This window comes from Poecilia formosa, unplaced genomic scaffold (assembly GCF_000485575.1).
Source record: "Poecilia formosa unplaced genomic scaffold, Poecilia_formosa-5.1.2 Scaffold339, whole genome shotgun sequence".
In the NCBI taxonomy this organism is placed as follows: Eukaryota; Metazoa; Chordata; class Actinopteri; order Cyprinodontiformes; family Poeciliidae; genus Poecilia; species Poecilia formosa.
This window is the reverse complement of record NW_006800278.1, coordinates 251,942-272,771: the sequence shown is the minus strand read 5'-3', so window position 1 is coordinate 272,771 and position 20,830 is coordinate 251,942. Positions and strand designations below refer to the sequence as shown.

Here is a 20,830-nt window from a genome sequence, read left to right as displayed (position 1 = left end):
CTATCTCTAGCATGTGGGCTATGACTAGCATGTGGGCTATCTCTAGCATGTGGGCTATCAGTAGCATGTGGGCTATCAGTAGCATGTGGGCTATCAGTAGCATGTGGGCTATCAGTAGCATGTGGGCTGTCTCTAGCATGTGGGCTGTCTCTAGCATGTGGGCTATCTCTAGTATGTGGGCTGTCTCTAGCATGTGGGCTATCAGTAGCATGTGGGCTATCTCTAGCATGTGGGCTATCAGTAGCATGTGGGCTATCAGTAGCATGTGGGCTATCTCTAGCATGTGGGCTGTCACTAGTATGTGGGCTGTCTCTAGCATGTGGGCTATCTCTAGCATGTGGGCTATCTCTAGCATGTGGGCTGTCTCTAGCATGTGGGCTGTCTCTAGCATGTGGGCTATCTCTAGCTATGGTAAAGTCAGAGGCCAAAGTCAGACTTTGATCAAATCTCAACCACTTTTTCTGGTTTGTCATGTTTTTTTATGTTTTAGTCAGAAAACTTTCCCTCTTGGATTTAGAAATATATTTAGTCTTTATCAGTTTATGCTTCTTTTATATTTATGTTTCTCTCAGGTAGGGAAGAAAGTCTCCCTCCATTCTGATTGGCTGATAGATGTGAGATCGCTTGAATTTTTCTAAAACTGATTTAAACATTTTAATAGACTGAAATGAATACGAGAAGATTTCTATTGAGTTTAGTTCAGTTTATTTGTTGAAGACAGAAAGTTTTCCTCACAGATTCACCATCTTTAACTGAGTCACAGCAGGAAGTGAGGCGTAAAAGGAAGAAGATGAGATGGACGCTCCTCATCGGCAGGAAGTGGTTCTTGTCTCATTAAGCAGGAAGGTGAAAGGTCGAGATTCGACTCCGCCCCATCAGACAGCTGTGTGAATGCTCTTAGCTACTGGTCTCCTCGATCACCTTGGTGATCACAGTTTTGGTAACTGTGGTTGAAGAAGAGGAGGAAGAGGAAAGCCTGCAAAAGAAGGGAAATGGGTAAGTCTCTGCTTTTGTGCTTTTATTTTATCTATTTCAGAGTCAGAAAATGTTTTAATGAAGATAAACATAAACAAGAAAAAAGTGGGAAAAATTTAATCCTCTTGGATTAAATTTGTAGGTTTCTGACCAATCCAAGATGGCTGCCTTTATAAAGCTTTAGTTTTTCCTGTTTGAAGTTTGTGTATCATTAAATCTTTCCCAGAGTTAAATATGTGAATCTGGTGCTTTACTGTTTGAATGTAGAGGCATCCGTAGCCGTTAGCATGCAATGCTAACAGGAATTAGCTGGTCATTGAGTAGATTAAATGTTCCTCGATCCAGTTTTCAGCTTCAGGTCAGTAAAATCGTCCCAGCAGCTCTACTGTTAATCTCCACCAAACAGACCTGCAGGGCGTCTGCAGACCGCCGGCCTCCATTTTAACTCTGTATTATCTGAACCTGCTCTCACCCTGCCGCGGATCCTGCTGCCTCTCCGTCCAGCAGCCGGCGGTACTCGGCGATCTCCAGCTCCAGCCGGGTCTTGATGTCCAGCAGCATCTGGTACTCCTGTCCCTGCCGCTCCAGGTCGGCCCTCAGCTGCACCAGCTGCTCCTCCAGAGACGACACCTGCACAGGTAACCTCACGCTGAGTGCTGCCGTTCAGATCAGCCTCAGCAGTGCACAGCTGAGCTCCAGCTTACCCTCATCTGGAAGCCGTTCAGCTGCATGGCGAAGCGGTTCTGAACGTCAGCGAGGGACGCTTCGAGAGACGCTTTCTGCAACGAGACGATTAAATCAGACGAACAACGGCAGCGCTGCTTTCCTCTGACTAATAATCCATCATTTAATGGAGAATAAAATCTTTATATTTGCAGAATAAAGATTGTATTTTACCAGGTAAGACTGATCAAATGAGAGGAAGTTTTGGATGGTCCTGCTCTGTTGTGGCTCTTTCTGAACCAACTGTTTTTAATTTGAAGGATTTTCTTACTTGTAAAACTGAAGTAGAACTTCACAAGCTGCTCAACATCCCTATTTTCATTCATGACTTTATTTCCCTGATGTTACAGCTTCATTCTCACATCTTTATTCTTGGATTATTTTGACTTTATTCTCACATTAATATATTCCTGTGATATTATGACTTCCATCATTTGAGCTTTGTTGTTATGACATTATGATTTAAAATAGAAACGGGAACAATAACGTTCTGGTGTTGGTACTTTGGACCTGGTGTTTCTGTAACTTTGAGGTTTCTGGATCTCACCATGCTGAGCTGGGACTGGAGCTCGATCTCCAGCGCCTGCAGCTGACTCTTCACCTCCTTCACCTCGGTGGTTGTCGTCTTCAGAGTCATCTCTGTGGTTGCCACCTCCTTTGAGATCGTCTCGGACTGCAGAAAGACGACGAAGCGGTTCGGTCCGGTCCGGTAACAGAGCCTGCTGGCTCATGATGTGCGCGGTCCGGTTCCTACCTTGGCCTGGAACCAGCCTTCCAGCTCTTTGCGGTTCTTGGTGGCGACGGACTCGTAGTGTTCCCTGATCTCCTCCATGATCTTGGTGAGGTCCTCCTGGGGGGCGGCGTCCACCTCCACGTTGACCTGGCCGCCCACCTGGGTGCGCATGGTGAGGAGGTCCTGCAGCGGAAGGAAGCGGCAGCTGAAAGCGGCAACCTGTGGGAGGCAGCGTGACAGACGAGCGGCGGCTCGCCTACCTCCTCGTGGTTCTTCTTCATGGACAGCAGCTCGTCCTTCAGGCTTTCGATCTGCATGGTCAGGTCGCTCTTGGCCACGCCTATTTCTCCCAGCAGCAGCTTCAGCCCGGCAATGTCGGCCTCCACCGACTGGCGCATGGACAGCTCGTTCTCATACCTGCAGGCGCGAACCGCAGCGCGTCAGAACCACCGGGAACGACTCGGAGGAGTCACTGGTTTACATCACAGGGAGGCATTTTCTTTGGTAAACTTTTCAAATTTAAAAATAATAAAGTTTTTTAAAATTAAATTTTAAATTTAAAACAAATTGAAATAAATTGTCACATTTCTAAAAAATTGCAAATTTTAATTACTTTATTTTTTCTAATTTTAACATTTGTTAAATAACTAATAATTTAAAAAATGCTAAAAATTCTTAAAAATGTAAGAACTTGTTTAATTTTTAGAAAATTAACAAAACAAAGTGGTAAGAAATTTAACATTAAACCCATTAATAAAGCTACTGTAGCCTTATTAAGGAGCTACAACATTTAATTTCATTTTGAGAATAATAAAGTATTTTGGAATTGAATTATCTGGTCGGATCAAAGGTCAGCTGCCTACCTGGTGAGCTTAAGGCAGTGTTACAGATAGAGCTAATGATTATTTTAGTTATCGATTATTCAGAAGATTAATCAGATTTTTAAAAAAAGGTACATTCTGCAAAGTTTTAATTTTACCATTTAATCTTCTGCAATAAAATATATAAAAAATGCAAATAATTAAAATCTTTTTTAATATAATTAAATTTTATTTATTCATTCAGGAATGCTAATTTTTATTAATGTTATAGAAATTGTGCTTAATAGGAGATTATTACAGAATCTGAACTATGTGAAGATAAAATACCACTTCAGTTTTGGCTTGCTGTGTTTTATCAACAAATTACCTTTTTATAGTCTGTATGCTCCATTTAACAATTAATTATAAAATTACTTGATTAGTTCAATAACTGATTAATCTGATTAATCGATCCAGCCCCGCAGTTCCAGATGCGTTTTTACTGATTTTTTCCATGTAATGGGGACGTTCCGCCAGGAGAGGGCGCGCCTGAGCTGCAGGTAGCGCGTAGAAAGGGGAGAGAAAGAGAGAGAGATAGAGAGAGAGAGACTGACTTGATCCTGAAGTCATCCTGAGCCAGTCTTGCGTTGTCGATGCTCAGCATCACGGAGCCTTTAGCCACCAGGGCTGCCTCGATCTGAAAACACACAAGCAAACCAATATCAGCATTTTCTAAAACCCTTCACCTTAATGGGGTCAGCAGGTGCTGCTGCCTCTCCAGTGAACGTTTCGGGCGAGAGGCGGAGTCACCTGGCAACACAGAGAGACAACCACACACACACACACACACAGGGAGAATTTAGAGAGGCCAATTAACCTGACCGTCATGTTTCTGTGGGAGGAAGCCGGAGTACCCGGAGAGAACCCGCCATGGAGAGTCCGTGCAGAAAGACCAGGGCCGGGAATCGAACCCAAGGCAACAGTGTTCCCAGCTGAGCCACTGTGCAGCCCCATTTATTATTATAGATACGATCATTATCATTGTTGTTATTTTTAATGATAGATGGTCGGTGAAGACGTCTTGGTGTGGCATCATCTTAAATGGAGCTGCTGGGTTAAAATTCTCATCGGAATGAAAAGTTTCTCATCTTAAAACTTTTCAATCATCTGGAGAATCTTTTATTAAAAGTTAAATCTTTAATAAATGTTCAGATTTCCTAATTTCAGCAGATTATTGCCGCCGTCAGCATCTTTCTGAAGTTGTGGTTTCGGGTCCTGTCGGGTGTTTTCGGATGTTCTCGGGTGTTGGTGCAGACTCACCTTGGCCTGCAGGTCTGCGATGGTGACGTAGAAGGGGCTGTAGTCCCGTTTGGACGGGCCCACCTTGCTCTCTGCGAACTCCCGGATCTTGAGCTCCAGGTCCGCGTTGGCCTTCTCCAGCACCGCCACCTTGGTCAGGTAGGAGGCCAGGCGGTCGTTCAGGTTCTGCATGGTGAACTTCTCGTTGCCGATGATGCCGTCTTCACCTCCTCCGAACCCGGCACCGCCACCAGCACCGAACCCCGCGCCCCCTCCGAACCCGCCACCTGCACCCCCACCGAACCCGCCGCCGAACCCGGAACCGGCTCCCCCGCCGAAGCCGAAGGCCGCGCTGCCGCCGCCCCCGCCGGCAGAGAAGCTCCGGCTGGCCCGGGAGACCCTGATGCTGCCGCCGCCGCCGGCCCCCCCGGCTACGCTGAAGGAGCTGAGGCCGCCGCCGAAGGAGGAGCGGGCCAGGCCTCCGCCCATGGAGCTCCGGGAGGAGGAGGAAGAGGAGTACACCATGGTGGCCATGATGAAGATGAGGAGTCCGTCTGTCTTCTCAGGAGAGGAGAGGAGAGAAGTGAGGAGCGGCGGAGCGGCCGGCCTTTTATAGAGCCGCGGTGGGCGGGGCTTCAGGTGAGGGGGCGGAGCCAAGACCCACACCCACCGAGGCAGATACCTGCAGGCTGCACCAGAACCGAACCGGCCCAGACATCAGACTCTGTTCTAACCCGTCTCAACCAGAACCAGGCTGGGGCGGTGCCACTGCTGCATCCCTGCTGGGTCCAGAACCGGTCCGGGTCCTGGTCCAAACTGGGTCCAGAACCGGGTCCAGAACTAAACCAGGTCCTGGTCCAAACCGGGTCCAGAACCGGGTCCAGAACTAAACCAGGTCCTGGTCCAAACCAGGTCCAGAACCGGGTCCAGAACTAAACCAGGTCCAGAACCGCAGTTTGCTCCGAGCTGATCTGGTGTGGTTCTGATGGAGGATCATGAAAACCCACAGAGCCTCCTAGAATGCATGATGGGAAAAACAGAACCAACAGCTGTACAGAACCGGTCCGGTTTGGAGAATCCAGATTATTAAGCCTTTATGTTCTGTAGTTCTGATGGTTCTGGATCACAGAAAACCCAGAATGTCTCAGAAAACTAATGACAAAAAGAGATTTTAACAGAAATGTCTCGGTTCTGGTCTGGGCTCCAGAACCCAGACCAGGTTCTGCTGAGGTTCTGTAGGTCTGGGGCAGTCTTCATCGTTGGTTCCGATTTCATCTTCCTCGTTGGGTCGGGTCCGGTTTCGGGCCCATGAAGCCCAGAACCACCAGGGTCACTGGACCAGCTTGTGGTTCTGGTTCAGAACCCGTCTGGGTCGAGATGTTGTGACTCCCAGTGAAGCTCCTCCAGGTTCTGGAATGGATTCTGCTTGAGGATCCTCTAAAGGCCGCTGTTCTCCCCCTGCTGCTGCACTTTTTCCTTCCACTCAACTTCCTGTGGTTATTCGTTCTCTGCATGTTACATTGCAGAATGTAGAGTCTACGTTGTGCTTTAGTTCCGCTAACGCTGAAGCGCTAATCATGGCTCGTTTTTAAAGTGAAGTTACTCCTTTAACCCCAGAATGTGTCTGACATCCGGGGAGTTTTGGTGTCGCTCTGCTGTCCATCATTTCCCGCTGCGTCTTTGTCAAGTTAATATATTCGCTGTGAACGAGAAAACATGGAGACTGATATGAATCCAGGGATCATGATCAGCAAACCGTTTGGTTTGGTTTCGGCCCAGCCTGAGTTCAGGTGGTCATAATGTTGAGGCTGGTTTGTGTTCCGTGGTTCTGGTGCAGGACCGGCGGTCGGACCGGTTCTGGAGCTCCTGCAGCGGCGATGAGGTAACCTGGCGCTGATCTCGCTCCCAGAGGGACCGAAACGCTTCGCTCTGCCCGCGGCGTCTCCTCTTCAGGTGCCTCTGTGGGAAAACGCCCCGGGCCGCCGTCACCATGGCGACGCAGCTTGACTCGGGGCGCAGACTGTGTTCGGGCGTGAAGCTCTGAAACAAAGTCGGCTTTGATGCAGAAACCCGGTTCAAGCTTCAGTCTGCTTTGATCCAAACCCAGGGTGGTCAAAGTGTGGAGCGGGGGCCGTCTGCGGCCCTCAAAGTGATTTTGTGGGTCAAAGATCTCAGAACATTTCCTGTGATCATCAGAGTGAAGCAGAGGCTTCAAAAGGCTTCAGGCAGATTCACCTGAAGATGTTCCTGCAGATCATCTGGACCTCCTGCTGCTCTACAGGGTGAGTAGAACCACCAGGCCGGTTCTGGTTCTGCTGGGGTTCAGCTCTTTCGGCAGATCCTGAACGGTGCTCCAGCGGTTCTGGAGGGGATGAGTTCATTCTGAAAGTGGACCGAATGGGGTCGGCGTGTCTGGTGCTGAACAGAAACCAGTTCATGTCTTCCAGTTATACAAGCTGCTCCGCTAACGCTAAACATAAACATTATTCATGCTAACGCTAAAGCGCTAATCATAAAATGCTAAACATAATTGAAACATTAACACAATGTTTAATGTTTAGTGTCATTTTTATTGTGAATCAGACGAGTTTAGATGAAGAAACAAAACAAAATGTGAAAAAGGAAAACAGTTCATCATCATAAAGTATTTATATTAAAGGGGAAAAATACATGAGCTTACTTTACTAATCATAATAAAATAACATTTCTACTACTAATGATGAAAAATATTAACATAATAATTACAATATTCTGCAGTTATAAAGATAAAATGAAAATACTGATTGATTTTTGCAAAAGGATCTGATTGAAAATAATTTACAGTGAATATGACTTTATTCAATGTTGGTATTTAATTTAAAACAACTTAAAATGTAATTCTCAACAATAACAACTTTAGCACAGATGTTGAACTTTGTTCGAATAACAGTTTACAAAACATCCAAGTAACTTGGTGCTGCATAATTTCTGGTTCTGGTTCTGAAAGCATAAAATCAACTTTCTAGACAAACGTTGATTGATGGAGTAAAAATAAAACTGCAGGTTTCTTTGTGTGGCTCTTCATCCTCCTGCTGCTAAGTCGACATCTGAGCTGCAGTCGGTTCTGGTTCTGGCTCCAGTGAATGCCAACCTGCCGCAGGCGGGTTCTGATCCGAGGCATTAAAGGGGAGGCTGTGACTGACAGGCAGTAATCGGTCGTAAACGTCGGCCTGCAGCTCTTACTCCTCCGCCTGCGGGTCAGCAGCGCTCAGCTTTGATGGATCCTGTTTGGGTCCAAAAGCTGCTAATAAAACTTTAATTAAGACATTCCTGTTAAACTGTCAGCATTTCTGTCATCAAACTTTCCAGACCGCTTCAGATTAGATTTCCAGGTATTCTGTCAGATTGGAAAAAAATCTCTGAACATCCATAACAGGAGTGAATGAAAGCTGCAGCAGAAGTGAACGGAGAGATTTATTTTCCAATTCAGGCCAAAAACACGAGACAGAACCTGCTGAAATGATTCCTGCAGCCTCTGGCTTGATGTTAGCAGGTCCAGAGTGAATCCTGGACGGTTTCCGGTCCAACACGGAGACAACCAGCCTCTCTGGTACCAACAGTGTTGAGAACCTCAGGTTAATCTGGAAAACAGATTTTTCTGTAGAAAATGCATCTGGGGAAGCTGAGGCACCACGAAGCAAAGCTGCTCCACATGCTGCTGTTTGGGAGCCACTGAGAGGAGAAACGGGGGAGGCTGTACATGTTTAGCTTTAGCACTTAGCCGGTTTGTATTAATGAAATTTGGTGTTTGAACCGTTAAAGCAGGCAGCTTGGGGCGTTTATTCTGGTCCCCATGTCTGGGCCCCACCCAAGGTTACCCCAGTGGTCGGGGTCCTGGGGAAGCCCACCAGCGGGTTTTGGGTTGAAAAATCTTTACAATTATTTGGAAGTACATGAGAGATGATGGCATGTGAGGCAATCAATGCGCCAACTCTAAACCAGCTTAATCTGTCACTGTTACTGGAGTACCAAATATAAACTCTTAGCCTGGTGGGAGGGCAAGTAAAGCCTGGCAGCCTGCCAGGCTGATAAAACATTGGGGGATAATAACCCTGCTCTACAGAACCTCCTGCTAATAAAACTCAAACTAGTCCAACGATCAATGAGCTGAAAGAGAAACTAAACCCCAAATCACAGTTTTGCAAATAAACTGTGAAAATAAATTAAGGATTCTATATTCATGTTTCTGTGGAAATTTCACAGAATCTGTCACCACGCCCCCTGGTGGTGAGTCAGGATATGGACAGCTAGCGTGGTTAGCACTGATCGAACACGGAGCCGAGTGGCTCTGACTGCAGGCGGTCTGCTGCAGAGGGATTGGCTCTTCAAGGCCACAGAAAATGTCTCTAGATTTGGTGCTGGTCGCTTTTTTGACAAGAAGTTGTCAGAAGGTCTGAAAAGTCTCTAAACATAGCAACAATGCCGCTAAGTTAGCAACAACGCTTCTCTTGTCATGACCCCAAACCCCACAGTAGACCACGCCCCTCCGTGGTTAGTGGCTCCGCCCACTCTGGTGGAATCTCAACATTTCTCTGGGGACGGATCCAGCTCATGTTCAAGCTTCCAGCTTCAACATTTCTGCAATAATGGACCAAAATCCACCAGAGGCTCTCGGGTTAGACCAGCGGTGGGCCGAGTCCTGCAGCTCTTAGACGTCTCCCTGGTCCAACAGCTGAATCTCCTCCTCAGAGCAGGCAGGTTCTCCAGAGTCCTGCTAACGACCTCATTGTTTGACTCAGGTGTGTTGAAGTAGAGACACATATAAAAGTTGCACGAGGCCCTCCAGGCCTGGAGCTGCCCCCCCCCTGGGTTAGGAGCTGCCCCCCCTGGGTTAGACCCATCATCAGTTTAAATCTATGATTTCTTCAGAAAACAAAGAATCTCCCAGAAGCTGAGGTCGAGAAGGCGGTTCAGTTTGTCAGCAGGGCTGCAGAAGCAAACTGGTTTATCTCCAGATTTCAAGAGCTCAGAGATTATTTCTCACTGAGATGATGTTTAACCAACAACTAGGATCCTGTCCAGCTGAGTGATTAAGACCTCGGACTGGAGGTCTGATGGGTCTGATCGCTGCCATGTGGAGCACCAGGAAGTCAGGGATGAAGCTGGAGAACCCAGACAGAACCCATGAAGCACCGGGAGAACATGCAGACCAGAAACAGAAAGGCAGTGGAACCAGAACTTTCACTGTGAGGATAAAGTTCTGCCAACGTCTCCATTTCAAATCCAGATGGTCTGATGCTGAAGACCTACAGGTCACTTTCAGATCCCGTTCCCTGTGATGCACACAGGGAACGGGATCTGAAAACCGAGTTCTGGATGTCTAGTCCTCTGAAGAGTCCAGACTGTAAGATCCAGAGAGCTCTAAAACCAGATGGACCGGTCCACAGCATTTTGGTTTCCCTTTAGTTTGATCACTGAGGACCTTCTGTGTTTGACAGGTGTTGGAGTTGCTCTGCCTTCCCACTCATTCCTGTCATTTCCTGCAGAATTCCCCTAAAACTCCTGAATCCGAGTTCTGGTCCAGAACCGTAGATGTTCTGGTTCTGTTCCTCCTGTACATTGGAAGAAACTAAATCAGTTTTCTAGGAACTCATAGCAGACCAGAACCTGGAGTTTCCGTATCTATGACCATGGACCGTCGTGGTTTTACAAAATATTACGTTAATTTGTGATGAAGTGGCGACCGGTCCAGGAAGGACGGGATTCTCCTGATTCGATTCTGATTTTTGGAGTCACAGTTTCATGAAAATTGATGATTCTTCATAATTTCTGCTTCAGTCTGCAGTTGAGTGAAGGATCCTCCTGATCCAGTCTGGAAGACAAACGGAGACATTAAAGTCGTTTCCACTTCGCTCTGCCTCCGATCTCTGAAGAGAAAAGAGAAAAACAATAAATCATGTAAACAGAAGTTATAACTTGTTTTAACTGGTTGATGCTGGACGCCACAGGCCTGTTTCACTCATCTGTTGTCATTATTGTTTATGGACATGCTGTGGCGCCGTTTGCTCAGCAGAAGTCCACAAAGAGCCCAGCTGGCCGTCCTACACATCCTGGCTTTGATGATTATTAATCTGTTTATGTTTAGAGGTTAAAGGTCAAATCCAGAAGGTTTTCTGCTGCTGGTGTTGGTTGTTAATCAGAAAGAGGAAAAATCTGCAACCTGAGCTGAAAATGTGATGGGACATGCAGCTCGGGTTCAGCGCCTGGCCAAAGGACGGGATGAACCCCAGCTGCAGTCAGGGAGCCGGGTTCTGGTTCAGGTCTCAACAGAACCTCCTGGAACGGCTCGGATCAGGTTGTGGAGCCCTGGGTGTCGTTGGAGCGCCGGAGCGATGAGATCATTTCGGGATCTGGATGAGAGTTCCCCTCCAGCGCTGCGCATCAACAGATTTATGAGCGCTCTGCAGATCTGGGAAGGTTGACAGCTCCCGGGGCCGGGGAGGGGTCACGGATCCGCTGCAGGCGGAACCGAGCCGTCCGTCAGGAACGTCACCGGATCAGGAAACGGGGATTCTGGGAGACCACACACTCGGTAGCTTCAGTCATCATTCTGTCCCTTCTGCTAACTGACTTTAACTAGGCCATTCCAGGATGATAATGTTATCCTGCCTTATCCAGTCTGGGGTAGATGTGGGTTTGGGTCATTGTTTGAGATAAAGTTGAGGAATCTGTGAACGTTGTGCATTGCGCCCCTGCAGTGGCTGCAGGCCCTGAGCATGATGGTCCCACCACCGTGCAGTGCTGTTGGTTTCTACCGGTTTCTCATCGTGTCCAAAGAGTTGAATCTCTGTCTGGTCTGACCAGCTTCTGTCCAGCAGACGTGTTGATTCAGAGCAGCAGCTTCTGTCTGGTTAGCGGTGGCGGCCAATGGGAAGACGTTTCCTCCTGAAGGTCCCGTCTCAGCTGAGGAGAGGAACTGGATCGTCTTTTTGACAAACTTTATTTTTCTTTCTGATTAGCATAAAAACCAACCAGGTTGTTTAGCCTCCGGCAGAGAAGCGGAAGCAGAGCCAGGATTAGTTCTGATGGCGTCGGGCGTGACGAGACGCTGAGAGGCTGCTGGCAGAACCAAACCAACACAGAGACGCCAGGAGGAGCGGAGAAGGTCCAGAGGTCGGGTTCTGGCTTCTGTTTGGTACCTGATGTTTTTTTAAAGTTTACCGCTCTACTTCCCATAAGTTCATTTTTTATAAGTTCTAAAGCACTAATTTACATGGTTGTTTAATAAACTTTCACTTGAATAAAGTTCAACAAATGTGATGAAGTTTTGGTTATCGACCGTCTGCACTGTTGGTTCTGGAACCTCCATTGGGTTTGGGTCAGCCTGGACCGGTACTGATTCAGCCTCCCCTGGTCAGCATGGGGAGGAAGGAAGTGCTCTAAAACTTTGTCCTTCCACTCGACTTTCCATTGAAAAGCTGTCGGTAAACAAGCAGCTTCTTTAGAAATGACCTTTTATGGCTTTTCCTGCTTGGAAAGTGAGTCTGCTGGACAACTGGGTCAGCATCTTTATCATGATTGGGTCGGGTCCTTCTGTCATGATTTGTGGTGAAGGTGGTGAGGCAGACGCTGATGACCCCAGGTGGAGTGAATAAAAAATCTTTAATAGTAAAGTAATCCAACAAATACAGAAATCCAGGCAGCTCAGTTGAACCGTCAACGAAGCTCAGAGCTGGAAAACGACTGAACCGAAACGACAGAAACCAAATGAGAAAGAACAAGAAACACAGGTGGGTTTAACTACACAGGACAGGACAAAAACCAAAAATAAACACAGAAAAACTCAAATCCTTACAGAACCAGAACCAACCAGAACATTTACCTCTCATAACCTCTCATCAGTCTGATTCTCTAACTTTGTGAGGAAGTAACGTTTGAGTTTTTATGTGTTGTGAACCAGAACCATGTTGACTCTAATGGTTTTGGGTTCAACCTGTTGGTTCTGAAAGGCCCGTCTGAAGACGGGTTCTTCATTTTAACACATATTGAACAGATAAATAGATAAATCTGAACAGTTTGGGCTCTTAGCATCATGCCTACCTGTCACTGGACCATCAGAAACTCTTCTTTTAACTGACCGCTGGTTCTGTTGGACCTGGTGGGTTCTGGTTCTGCTGATTAAACCTTTATCTCTGGAACCTGGAGAATCTTGTCCTTCTTCCAAAAATCTGTTTATTCTCCATTTGTAATTTTTTTCTGCTAATGTAAAACCTAAACAGAAATAAACTCGTGGTTCTTCCAGAATACAGCAGTAGCATGCATGTTGCTGACCGCTGCTGCCCCCTGGTGGCCATGGCGGATAATTATAAATCTGAATTCCCTCCATTTCCTCCTCCGTCTCCTTCTGGACCAGAACCAATCCCAGCCTCCTCTGCTTGTGACACTTCAGAATTTAGTTAATTTAAACTGAACTGGAACCAAATCCTGACCCAGTCCTGGGTCAGTTCTGAGTTCTGACCCAGGCGGTGTTTGTCCTGCCTGGGATCTTTTCTTAATTCTTATTACCGTATTTCTGTTAGAATTTATTGGAGTCTATATTTTTTGTATCTGTTTGGGCTTTGCAGAACCTGTGACCTGTGAGTGGATCAGGTTCTGCTAAAAGGACCCAGATCGGTTCTGAGTTTTCTCCATATTATTAAAACTGTCACAAAGTCGTGACAGTTTGTGAAAAAAATCACGGTTCTCCTCCCAGAGCTGCTGTTACCTGAAATAATAATAATAATAATAATAATAATAATAATAATAATAATAATAATAAACTAAAGGGACTCAAACATGAATGTCACCACTTGATGTGCTTGTATCAGATGTTAGTCCCTTGATAAGTTACAGTGCATCATACCTGGTCAAACAGACCCAATCGGAGCCGGGAGGAGGGTCTTAGTGCTGTCAATCATCACCATGTACACGCTGCTAAATGTGCTAACGGTGAAGAAACAACTTAATGTTCCAGGAAAACTGTTGATCTGCCTTCATCAGTGGTTATGCTAACTAGCATTAGCATTTTTCGCAGGCTGTGTTGTGGTGAAGTGTCGCAGAGACCAAGGAGGAGTGAGAGCATGAGGTGATTGACAGCGCTTAGACCCGCCCTCTGACTCTGATTGGTTGTTTCAGCATGGAGGAAGCAGAGGAACTTTTTTCCACTGATTATCCGTCTCATATCTCACTGTCAACTGATATAAAATAAATAAATAAAATTTAAATAAAAGTTACTTATTGGAGTTTTGATATTATTATCTGGTAACTTTCTGGTTCTAGTAACCCTAAACTGTTAACAGAACCTCCATTTACTTTACATCTGCAGCCAAAACCAGAACTTTGGTTCTGGTTCTGAACACCAGCAGCTTGCAGGACCGGTTCTGACCGGACCGAACTCGGTGAGGTTTTGGAGGGGAAATGAAGACGAACAGGCGGAGCTGAGGTGGACTCTCGTTTATTCTCAGGTGAGTGAGGAGGGAGGAAGCTGATTGGCTGCTTCAGTGAGTCACTGAGGAAGAGGTGGATGAAGATGAGGAGGAGACCAGCTTCCCGTCGACGGTCTCCTCCACCACGGTCACCACACGCCGCGTCGAGGAGGAGCTGCGGACCAATCAGAGCACAGATCAGGTGGAGCCGGCCACCTGTGAGGTGAGGATCGTTCTCCAGGTGAACATGTCTCACCTGCCGCCTCCCTCTCCGTCCAGCAGGCGGCGGTATTCTGCGATCTCCATCTCCAGCCGGGTCTTGATGTCCAGCAGCATCTGGTACTCCTGTCCCTGCCGCTCCAGGTCGGCCCTCAGCTGCATCAGCTGCTCCTCCAGAGACGACACCTGCACACGGCACAGGTGAGGCTGTAGCTCCTCCCACTTTCACCGCATCACAGGTCACCAGAACCAGAACCGAACCGGTCTCACCTGCATCTGGTAGCCGGACAGCTGCAGCGAGTATCGGCTCTGGGTCTCAGCCAGGGTCGCCTCCAGAGACGCTTTCTGCGCTCAAACCACAGAAGAAGAACTTCATGATTTCACTCCGTTCATTTAAAAACCAAATAGTTAAAAAGTTTTCACGCCGGGAATAAGTTTCTGTTTAGACCCTCAGAGACGCGACGCATGAAGTTAATCACATTAATTTAATCGATTAATCGTTAGCAGAGCTACAAATATAAACATTTTGCATTTAAGATAAAAACCTGTAAATCAGTTTTACTCAGAACTCTGAGTTTGAACCTGTAATAAAATCTATTAATCACCTTTTACATCCAGTTATTAATAATCAGCAGATCAACTTTCATGTTGATGAAGGAATGTCTTAGTGACTTTTAGGGAATTTGTTATGAATTATTCATTTATACATAAGAAAGACTTTGAGTAATCAACAATAATCGATTAGTAAAATAATCATTAACTGCAGCTGATTATCACAGGGGGTGTGTGTCAGAGTGTGTGTCAGAGTGTGTGTGTCAGAGTGTGTGTCAGAGTGTGTGTGTCAGAGTGTGTGTCAGAGTGTGTGTGTCAGAGTGTGTGTCAGAGTGTGTGTGTCAGAGTGTGTGTGTCAGAGTGTGTGTGTCCTCACCATGCCCAGCATTGACTGCAGCTCGATCTCCAGAGACTGCAGTGACCTTTTGACCTCTGTCACTTCGCTCCTGGACTCCTGCAGCGTCACCGACTGAGAGACCACCTCCTTGTTCAGAGTCTCTGTCTGCACACACACACACACACACACACACACACACACACACACACACACACACACACACACGGAGGACTTTGTACTGATTTCCATCCTGTTTAGTAACTGTTTTTATCCTTAACCAGAACCAGAACCAGAACCTAATCCACACCAACCCTCTAAACTTGACTGATGTTACAGAAAAATGTCGTCCCTTTGTTGTAATTACAGTGACAGTTTTCCTCTGTACAGGTAGAGTTTAAAGGAGACGAGAGGACAGGAAGTGAGGTCATGCGGCTCACCTTGGTCTGGAACCAGGCCTCCAGGTCTCTCTGGTTCTTGGCGGCGACCGACTCGTAATGCTCTCGGATCTCCTCCATCACCTTGGTGAGGTCCTGAGCCGGCGCGGCGTCCACCTCCACATGGACCTGACCGCTCATCTGGGACCGCATGGACACCAGCTCCTGCACACACACACACACACACACGATGACATCATCACGAAACTCTCCCACAGCGACCCGGACGCCGACTCGCTCACCTCGTCGTGGTTCTTCTTCAGGTAGACCAGCTCCTCCCTCAGGCCCTCGATCTGCATCTCCAGGTCCGACTTGGACAGCGTCAGCTCGTCCAGGAGCCGCCGCAGCCCGGCGATGTCGGCCTCCACCGACTGCCGCATGGCCAGCTCGTTCTCGTACCTGAGGAGACACAGGAGGTCAGCTGAGGCTCTCCGCACGGCACACACCTGGCCCGGCGGACGGAGGACTCACTTGGTCCTGAAGTCGTCTGCGGCCAGGCGGGCGTTGTCCAGGCTCAGGTGGACGGCTCCGTTCACCCGGAGGGCCTCCTGGATCTGCACACAGGAAGTCTGAGGTGAACAGCTGAGGCAGCAGGTGAGCTCTGATGGAGACAGACTGGAGCTTCACTGCGGCTCTCCAGGAAGGCAGAGTTTTATCATAAAACTAAAGCTGGAAGGAAACCGAGGAATCTGGATTCACTGAGACACTGAAGCTGATTTATAAACTAGAACCTGAACCAGCTGATTCTGCTGAGCTAAACCAGGTTTTACTGACCTTTCCAAGATGACCAGAGCAATTTGGAAGGCCTTAACGAACTGACCTTCACGAGGTGGAAGACGTATAACAAAATGTTGCTGATGGTAAGGAACCGGTTGACCTTGGCAGGATGTTATCCGACTGATATCTGGAACTATGGAAGAATCCTAAAAGTCCTTAAAGAAGGAAAACCTGGAGAAAACTGCCACTGATTTCTAGTCAGGCTTCCAGGTTCAGGAATCATAACTTCAGGAAAGAAAACCAGAAGAAGAAAGCTGAAGAAAACCAAATTAAAATCCTGGAAGATCAGAGGCTGGAAAAGAGCTGGAGGAGGAAAAACTCCAGAGAAGAAGAGATGAAGCATCAGGATGAGTCCCAGAGACGCAGCTTCAGATCGGAGGAAGACCGGCGGCAGGATCTCCACCAGGAGACGCTTCATGTTCTCCTCACCTTCTCTGTGATCTCGGTGATGGAGGTGAAGAAGCCGCTGTTGTCTCGGGTGGAGGGCCCCACCTTGCTGTCCATGAAGCCGCGGATCTTCTGCTCCAGCTCGGCGTTGGCCTTCTCCAGGCTGCGGACCTTCTCCAGGTAGGAGGCCAGCCGGTCGTTCAGGTTCTGCATGGTGAACTTCTCGTTGCCCACCAGGCTGTCCTCCATGCTGGAGGCACTGAAGGAGAAACCTCCACTTCCTCCACCCATGGAGAAACCTCCACCTCCACCACCCATGGAGAAACCTCCACCTCCACCACCCATGGAGGAGGAGACGGAGGAGATGCGGACCCCGGAGCCTCCAGCTCCTCCATACACGCTGCCAGTCCTCAAGGAGGAGAACCCTCCTCCTCCTCCGAAGCCCCTCATGGAGCCGCCGGAGCCGGCGGAGGAGCGCATGGAGCGGGAGATGAAGGTGGCAGACATGACGGCTGCTGCGTCTCTGAGAGGAGAGTGAGGAGCGGAGGAGGCGGCGCGGCTTTTAAAGCTCCTGCGGGAGGCGAGGCTGCAGGAATGCGAGGCGCTGGGCGTGGAGCTGACCTTTACCCAGACCTGTTCCGACAAAATCCCCACCTGCAGGCGCTTCGCTGAGGTGCAAATTAGACGCTTCGGCGTCGGGAACATCAGCCCGGTTCTGAGGAATGACAGCGTTGAGCCTGGAGGTCCGGGTGGAGGCACGGTGGGGTTCCTCCGTCTCTGGAGAACCTCAGTCCAGATCCGTTACAGACGATGAATCAGGATGGATGAGGACCAGTAAAGTCAGAGTTTCCTTCCCTCTGCTGAGCAGAACCAGGCAGGAAGTCTGCAGGAATGGACCCGGAGGTTCTGGGTTCTGCAGCCTGAGGTCAAACAAACCAGTTTGACCTCCACTCTGGTTGGATCCACAGGAAGAGGTGGAGGAGCTGATCTCCTGGACCAAGATCCTCCCTGATCGTCTCTCGCACATCCGGACCTCCTGGTTTGGAACAAGAAGAACCCGGTCAGGTCAGGTGACCTCTGACCTCTTGAAGCGGTCTGCTTATCTGAGGTCGGATCATGGAGATGAACCGGTTCAGGAAGGAAACTGGGCTGATGTTCCCGACGCTCCACATCCAGTCAGGCGTTTGTGGAAAGAGCAGTGGAGAACCGGGCCCACTGGCGCCGGTTCCGTTTTCCTCTGATGGACTGGCTGGTTGTAACTCCTAACTGGGGAACCAAGGCAACGCTTGGACCTTGGGTTCTGTTGGACCCACCTCAAAACGGACCGATTGAAGTTCTCCAGGATTCTGGCGAGTTGAAGGTGTTGAGTCCCGGTTCCCCAGTTGTTCCTTCCCACGTGGCCACATGCTTGCTCCTCAGGAGGAGGGACAGCGTAGCATTAGCTTGACTTGATGTTCGGTGTTGGTTCTGGATAACAGGAGTTATTTTCTCCTTGAACTCCTTCACCAGCAGGTCCATCATACCTGCTGCGGCAGGTGGAAACATTCCTGCTTCAATCCGTCGTTCACGGATCGTCGGATGAAGGATTAACTCTTCTTACTGGGGTTGATTTTCTGTCTACAGCATGAAAAGGTTTGGCCTCTAACCCGAGCGGCAAACTTATAGTAAACACAGTGAGAAGAGATGTTTCATGTCAGGGCGACTTGGAGCAAGGCGGAACATGTTTTATCTTGTTTTGGTGTCGTTTTATTCATCATTGGATCAAAAGCTGAGCGTCCAAGGAGAGCCTGATGGTCCAATTGGACCTTGGGTCGTCACCTGAAGTGTTTCTACCTGCAGCTTTTTTAACCCTTTCATTCAGACGTTCCTGAGGAGATCCAGAGATTAAAATAAGTTTCCAACAAAAGCAGGGAGATCCGTAAACCAGTCAGGGAATATGCAGGAATGGACCTGGAGCAGTGGTCGGCACCGCTGGCTAAAAAGTTAGCAGTACTGACAGTAAAGCACTAATCATACACATTAGTTCCACTTATGCTAAAGCACTAAATCAACATTTAGCAGAAGCTAGTGCTAGACCACTGTAGCATTTAGCAGAAGCTAATGTTAAAGCACTAATTTCAGCCATGTTGGTACCCACCATGTGTCAATGACAGCATGTGCTACAACAGGCTAAGCTACTCATAAAACAGAGAGCATGATGGTCCAGTGTGACGTTTCTACCTGCTGTGGTTCCTTCAGACTCTCTGACTCCGCCCACTGAGGGTTGATGACCACTGCTACCCATCCTGAATGAAAGCTAACATCTGGTCAGGCAGACTTTCATCACAGGAGACGTTCTTGTTCTCTTTGACAAACCGATTGAATCCTGTTCAATTAGAGCCACAGACACGTTCAGGACGTGACCTTTGAACCCCGCCTGCAGGATTTCATTCCTGATCCTACCAGCCGCGGCACGTCGACCCGTCACCCACCTGGAGATTTCATCTCAGGTCGATATGTTTCTCTGCAGACAGCACAGCCGTCAGTGTTGATTGATGCCAACCTTCAGGGCGGCAGGTGAAACGGCAGAAATCCCTGCAGGGAGACGTTTCCATGGTGACAGTCCAGTAATCCATCACCGCGGTGACAGCCTTGCTGATTGTGGGACTTTATGGCCTTTAGTGGGAGTTTAATCAGGACCAAAGTTCAGCTTCTCCCCCTGTCCTAAATGTTGGTGTTTGGACCGTCGGGTTCTGCTTGTTTTAAATAACAACAGATTCTGGTTCATCAGAGGTTCTCCAGCCGGAACTGCAGCTTCTGTTTCAGATACTGGAGAGGCTGAGAAAACACCGGTGGAAACTCCCTGAAGCAGCAGAAACTGTGATTAAAAGAAAAACACTTCTGAGGAGCCAGAGGGGCGATGAAGAGCAACTGAGCCCCAAATCAACATTCTTCTGCAGATAAGCCGTCTAAATTGCTCCTTGAGGGCCCTGTCTTGTTTTTGTGTTAAATGTGACACTTTATAGATTTAATTCTGCAATACTTTGCCTAAAACCGTCTCAGTGCCGCCCTCTTTGGGTTGAATGGTGGTACTGTAGTTGAGTTTTCCTATTGGCTGCAAGGTCCAGCTGTCATTCAGCCCCGGTTCTGGACTAAAACGTCTCACTCAGACACGCCCCCTGGCGGTGAGTCACTGTGGCTAAGGGTGATCGATTCATTTCTCAGTTTTGCTCATGTGATTGATCAGTGATGTGAACGTGGAGTGGGACGAGTTCCTGCAGGCGGGTGGCTGCGGACTGAGGAAGAGGAGCAGCTGACAGCAGAACGTCTGAAAAGTCAGTAAATATGGCAACAAAGTCCCTGAGCTTCTCGGAGCTAAGCTTCAGGGTAAAGTCCTGGGTTTGGACCAGAGTTAGCAGCAACCAGTTACATTTATTTGAGCAACTGCTTTGAAAAAATGTTTCCTTTTCAGAGTATTTTTACTGACCTTGAGTAAAAGTCGAAGCAACAGATCCGAACCGGCTTCCTTCGGACCTTTGGACTCAATCCGTCGCGTTCTGCTGGATTTCTACTCCATTTTTCTCTCCAACCTTGTTTGTCTTCATTGAGGTTTCTGAGGTATTTCCATCACATAAGTCTGGCCTTTGACTAGGCCATAGCACCACCTTGGTTCTTCAGATGAAGCCGTTTGGATCAAGTCTTGGTGCTGCACCCTGGACCTGCCTGAAGTAGAACCGCCAATCCGAACCAAGAACCAAACTGCCGCCTCATCAGTGAAAACCAGGGGTCCCCAAACTTTTTCCTGCGAGGGCCACATAGCTGTTCCTTTCTGTGGTCGGGGGCCGGTCTTAGTTTTTGCAGTAAAAAAAAACAAAGAAATTCTTGTCGACGGGGGGGAGACAACGACACTTTTGGATAGATTTTTACCCAGAATGCAAATGGAAAAAACCGTGAGTGAAACGGTGACTGACGAGTATATATTCCATTGAGGGAAAGTAAGTTTCACATTTGCTCAAAAGCCCCCTGGTGGTTGAAGAAAAATCCACATATAAACCGGAAAATACAATATATGAAAAAAAACACTGAAAGCCGAATGGTATAAGCAGGCGGGCCGGATCCCGCATTGTTCAGGGGGCCGGACCAAATGCCTTGGCGGGCCGGATCCGGCCCGC

General features: G+C 48.1%; 2 protein-coding genes across 2 annotated transcripts; both read right to left on the bottom strand.

The window, feature by feature from the left end:
• Positions 1–688: 688 nt before the first annotated feature.
• Positions 689–5,114, bottom strand: LOC103153064 (keratin, type I cytoskeletal 13-like). Its single transcript, XM_007573847.2, has 8 exons — positions 4,552–5,114; positions 3,846–3,928; positions 2,692–2,848; positions 2,453–2,614; positions 2,246–2,371; positions 1,680–1,754; positions 1,448–1,605; positions 689–976 (listed from the first exon to the last, which is right to left on the bottom strand). Exons 1-8 carry the CDS (start codon positions 5,062–5,064, stop codon positions 898–900), a joined length of 1,353 nt encoding a protein of 450 aa, XP_007573909.1. The 5' UTR covers positions 5,065–5,114; the 3' UTR covers positions 689–897.
• Positions 5,115–13,986: 8,872 nt separating this feature from the next.
• LOC103153062 (keratin, type I cytoskeletal 13-like) lies at positions 13,987–17,399 on the bottom strand. The gene is made up of 8 exons (XM_007573844.2): positions 16,722–17,399; positions 15,987–16,069; positions 15,758–15,914; positions 15,519–15,680; positions 15,121–15,246; positions 14,463–14,537; positions 14,230–14,378; positions 13,987–14,148 (listed from the first exon to the last, which is right to left on the bottom strand). The coding sequence occupies exons 1-8, from the start codon at positions 17,382–17,384 to the stop codon at positions 14,046–14,048; spliced, it is 1,518 nt and encodes a 505-aa protein (XP_007573906.2). The 5' UTR covers positions 17,385–17,399; the 3' UTR covers positions 13,987–14,045.
• Between the last annotated feature and the right edge of the window lie 3,431 nt (positions 17,400–20,830).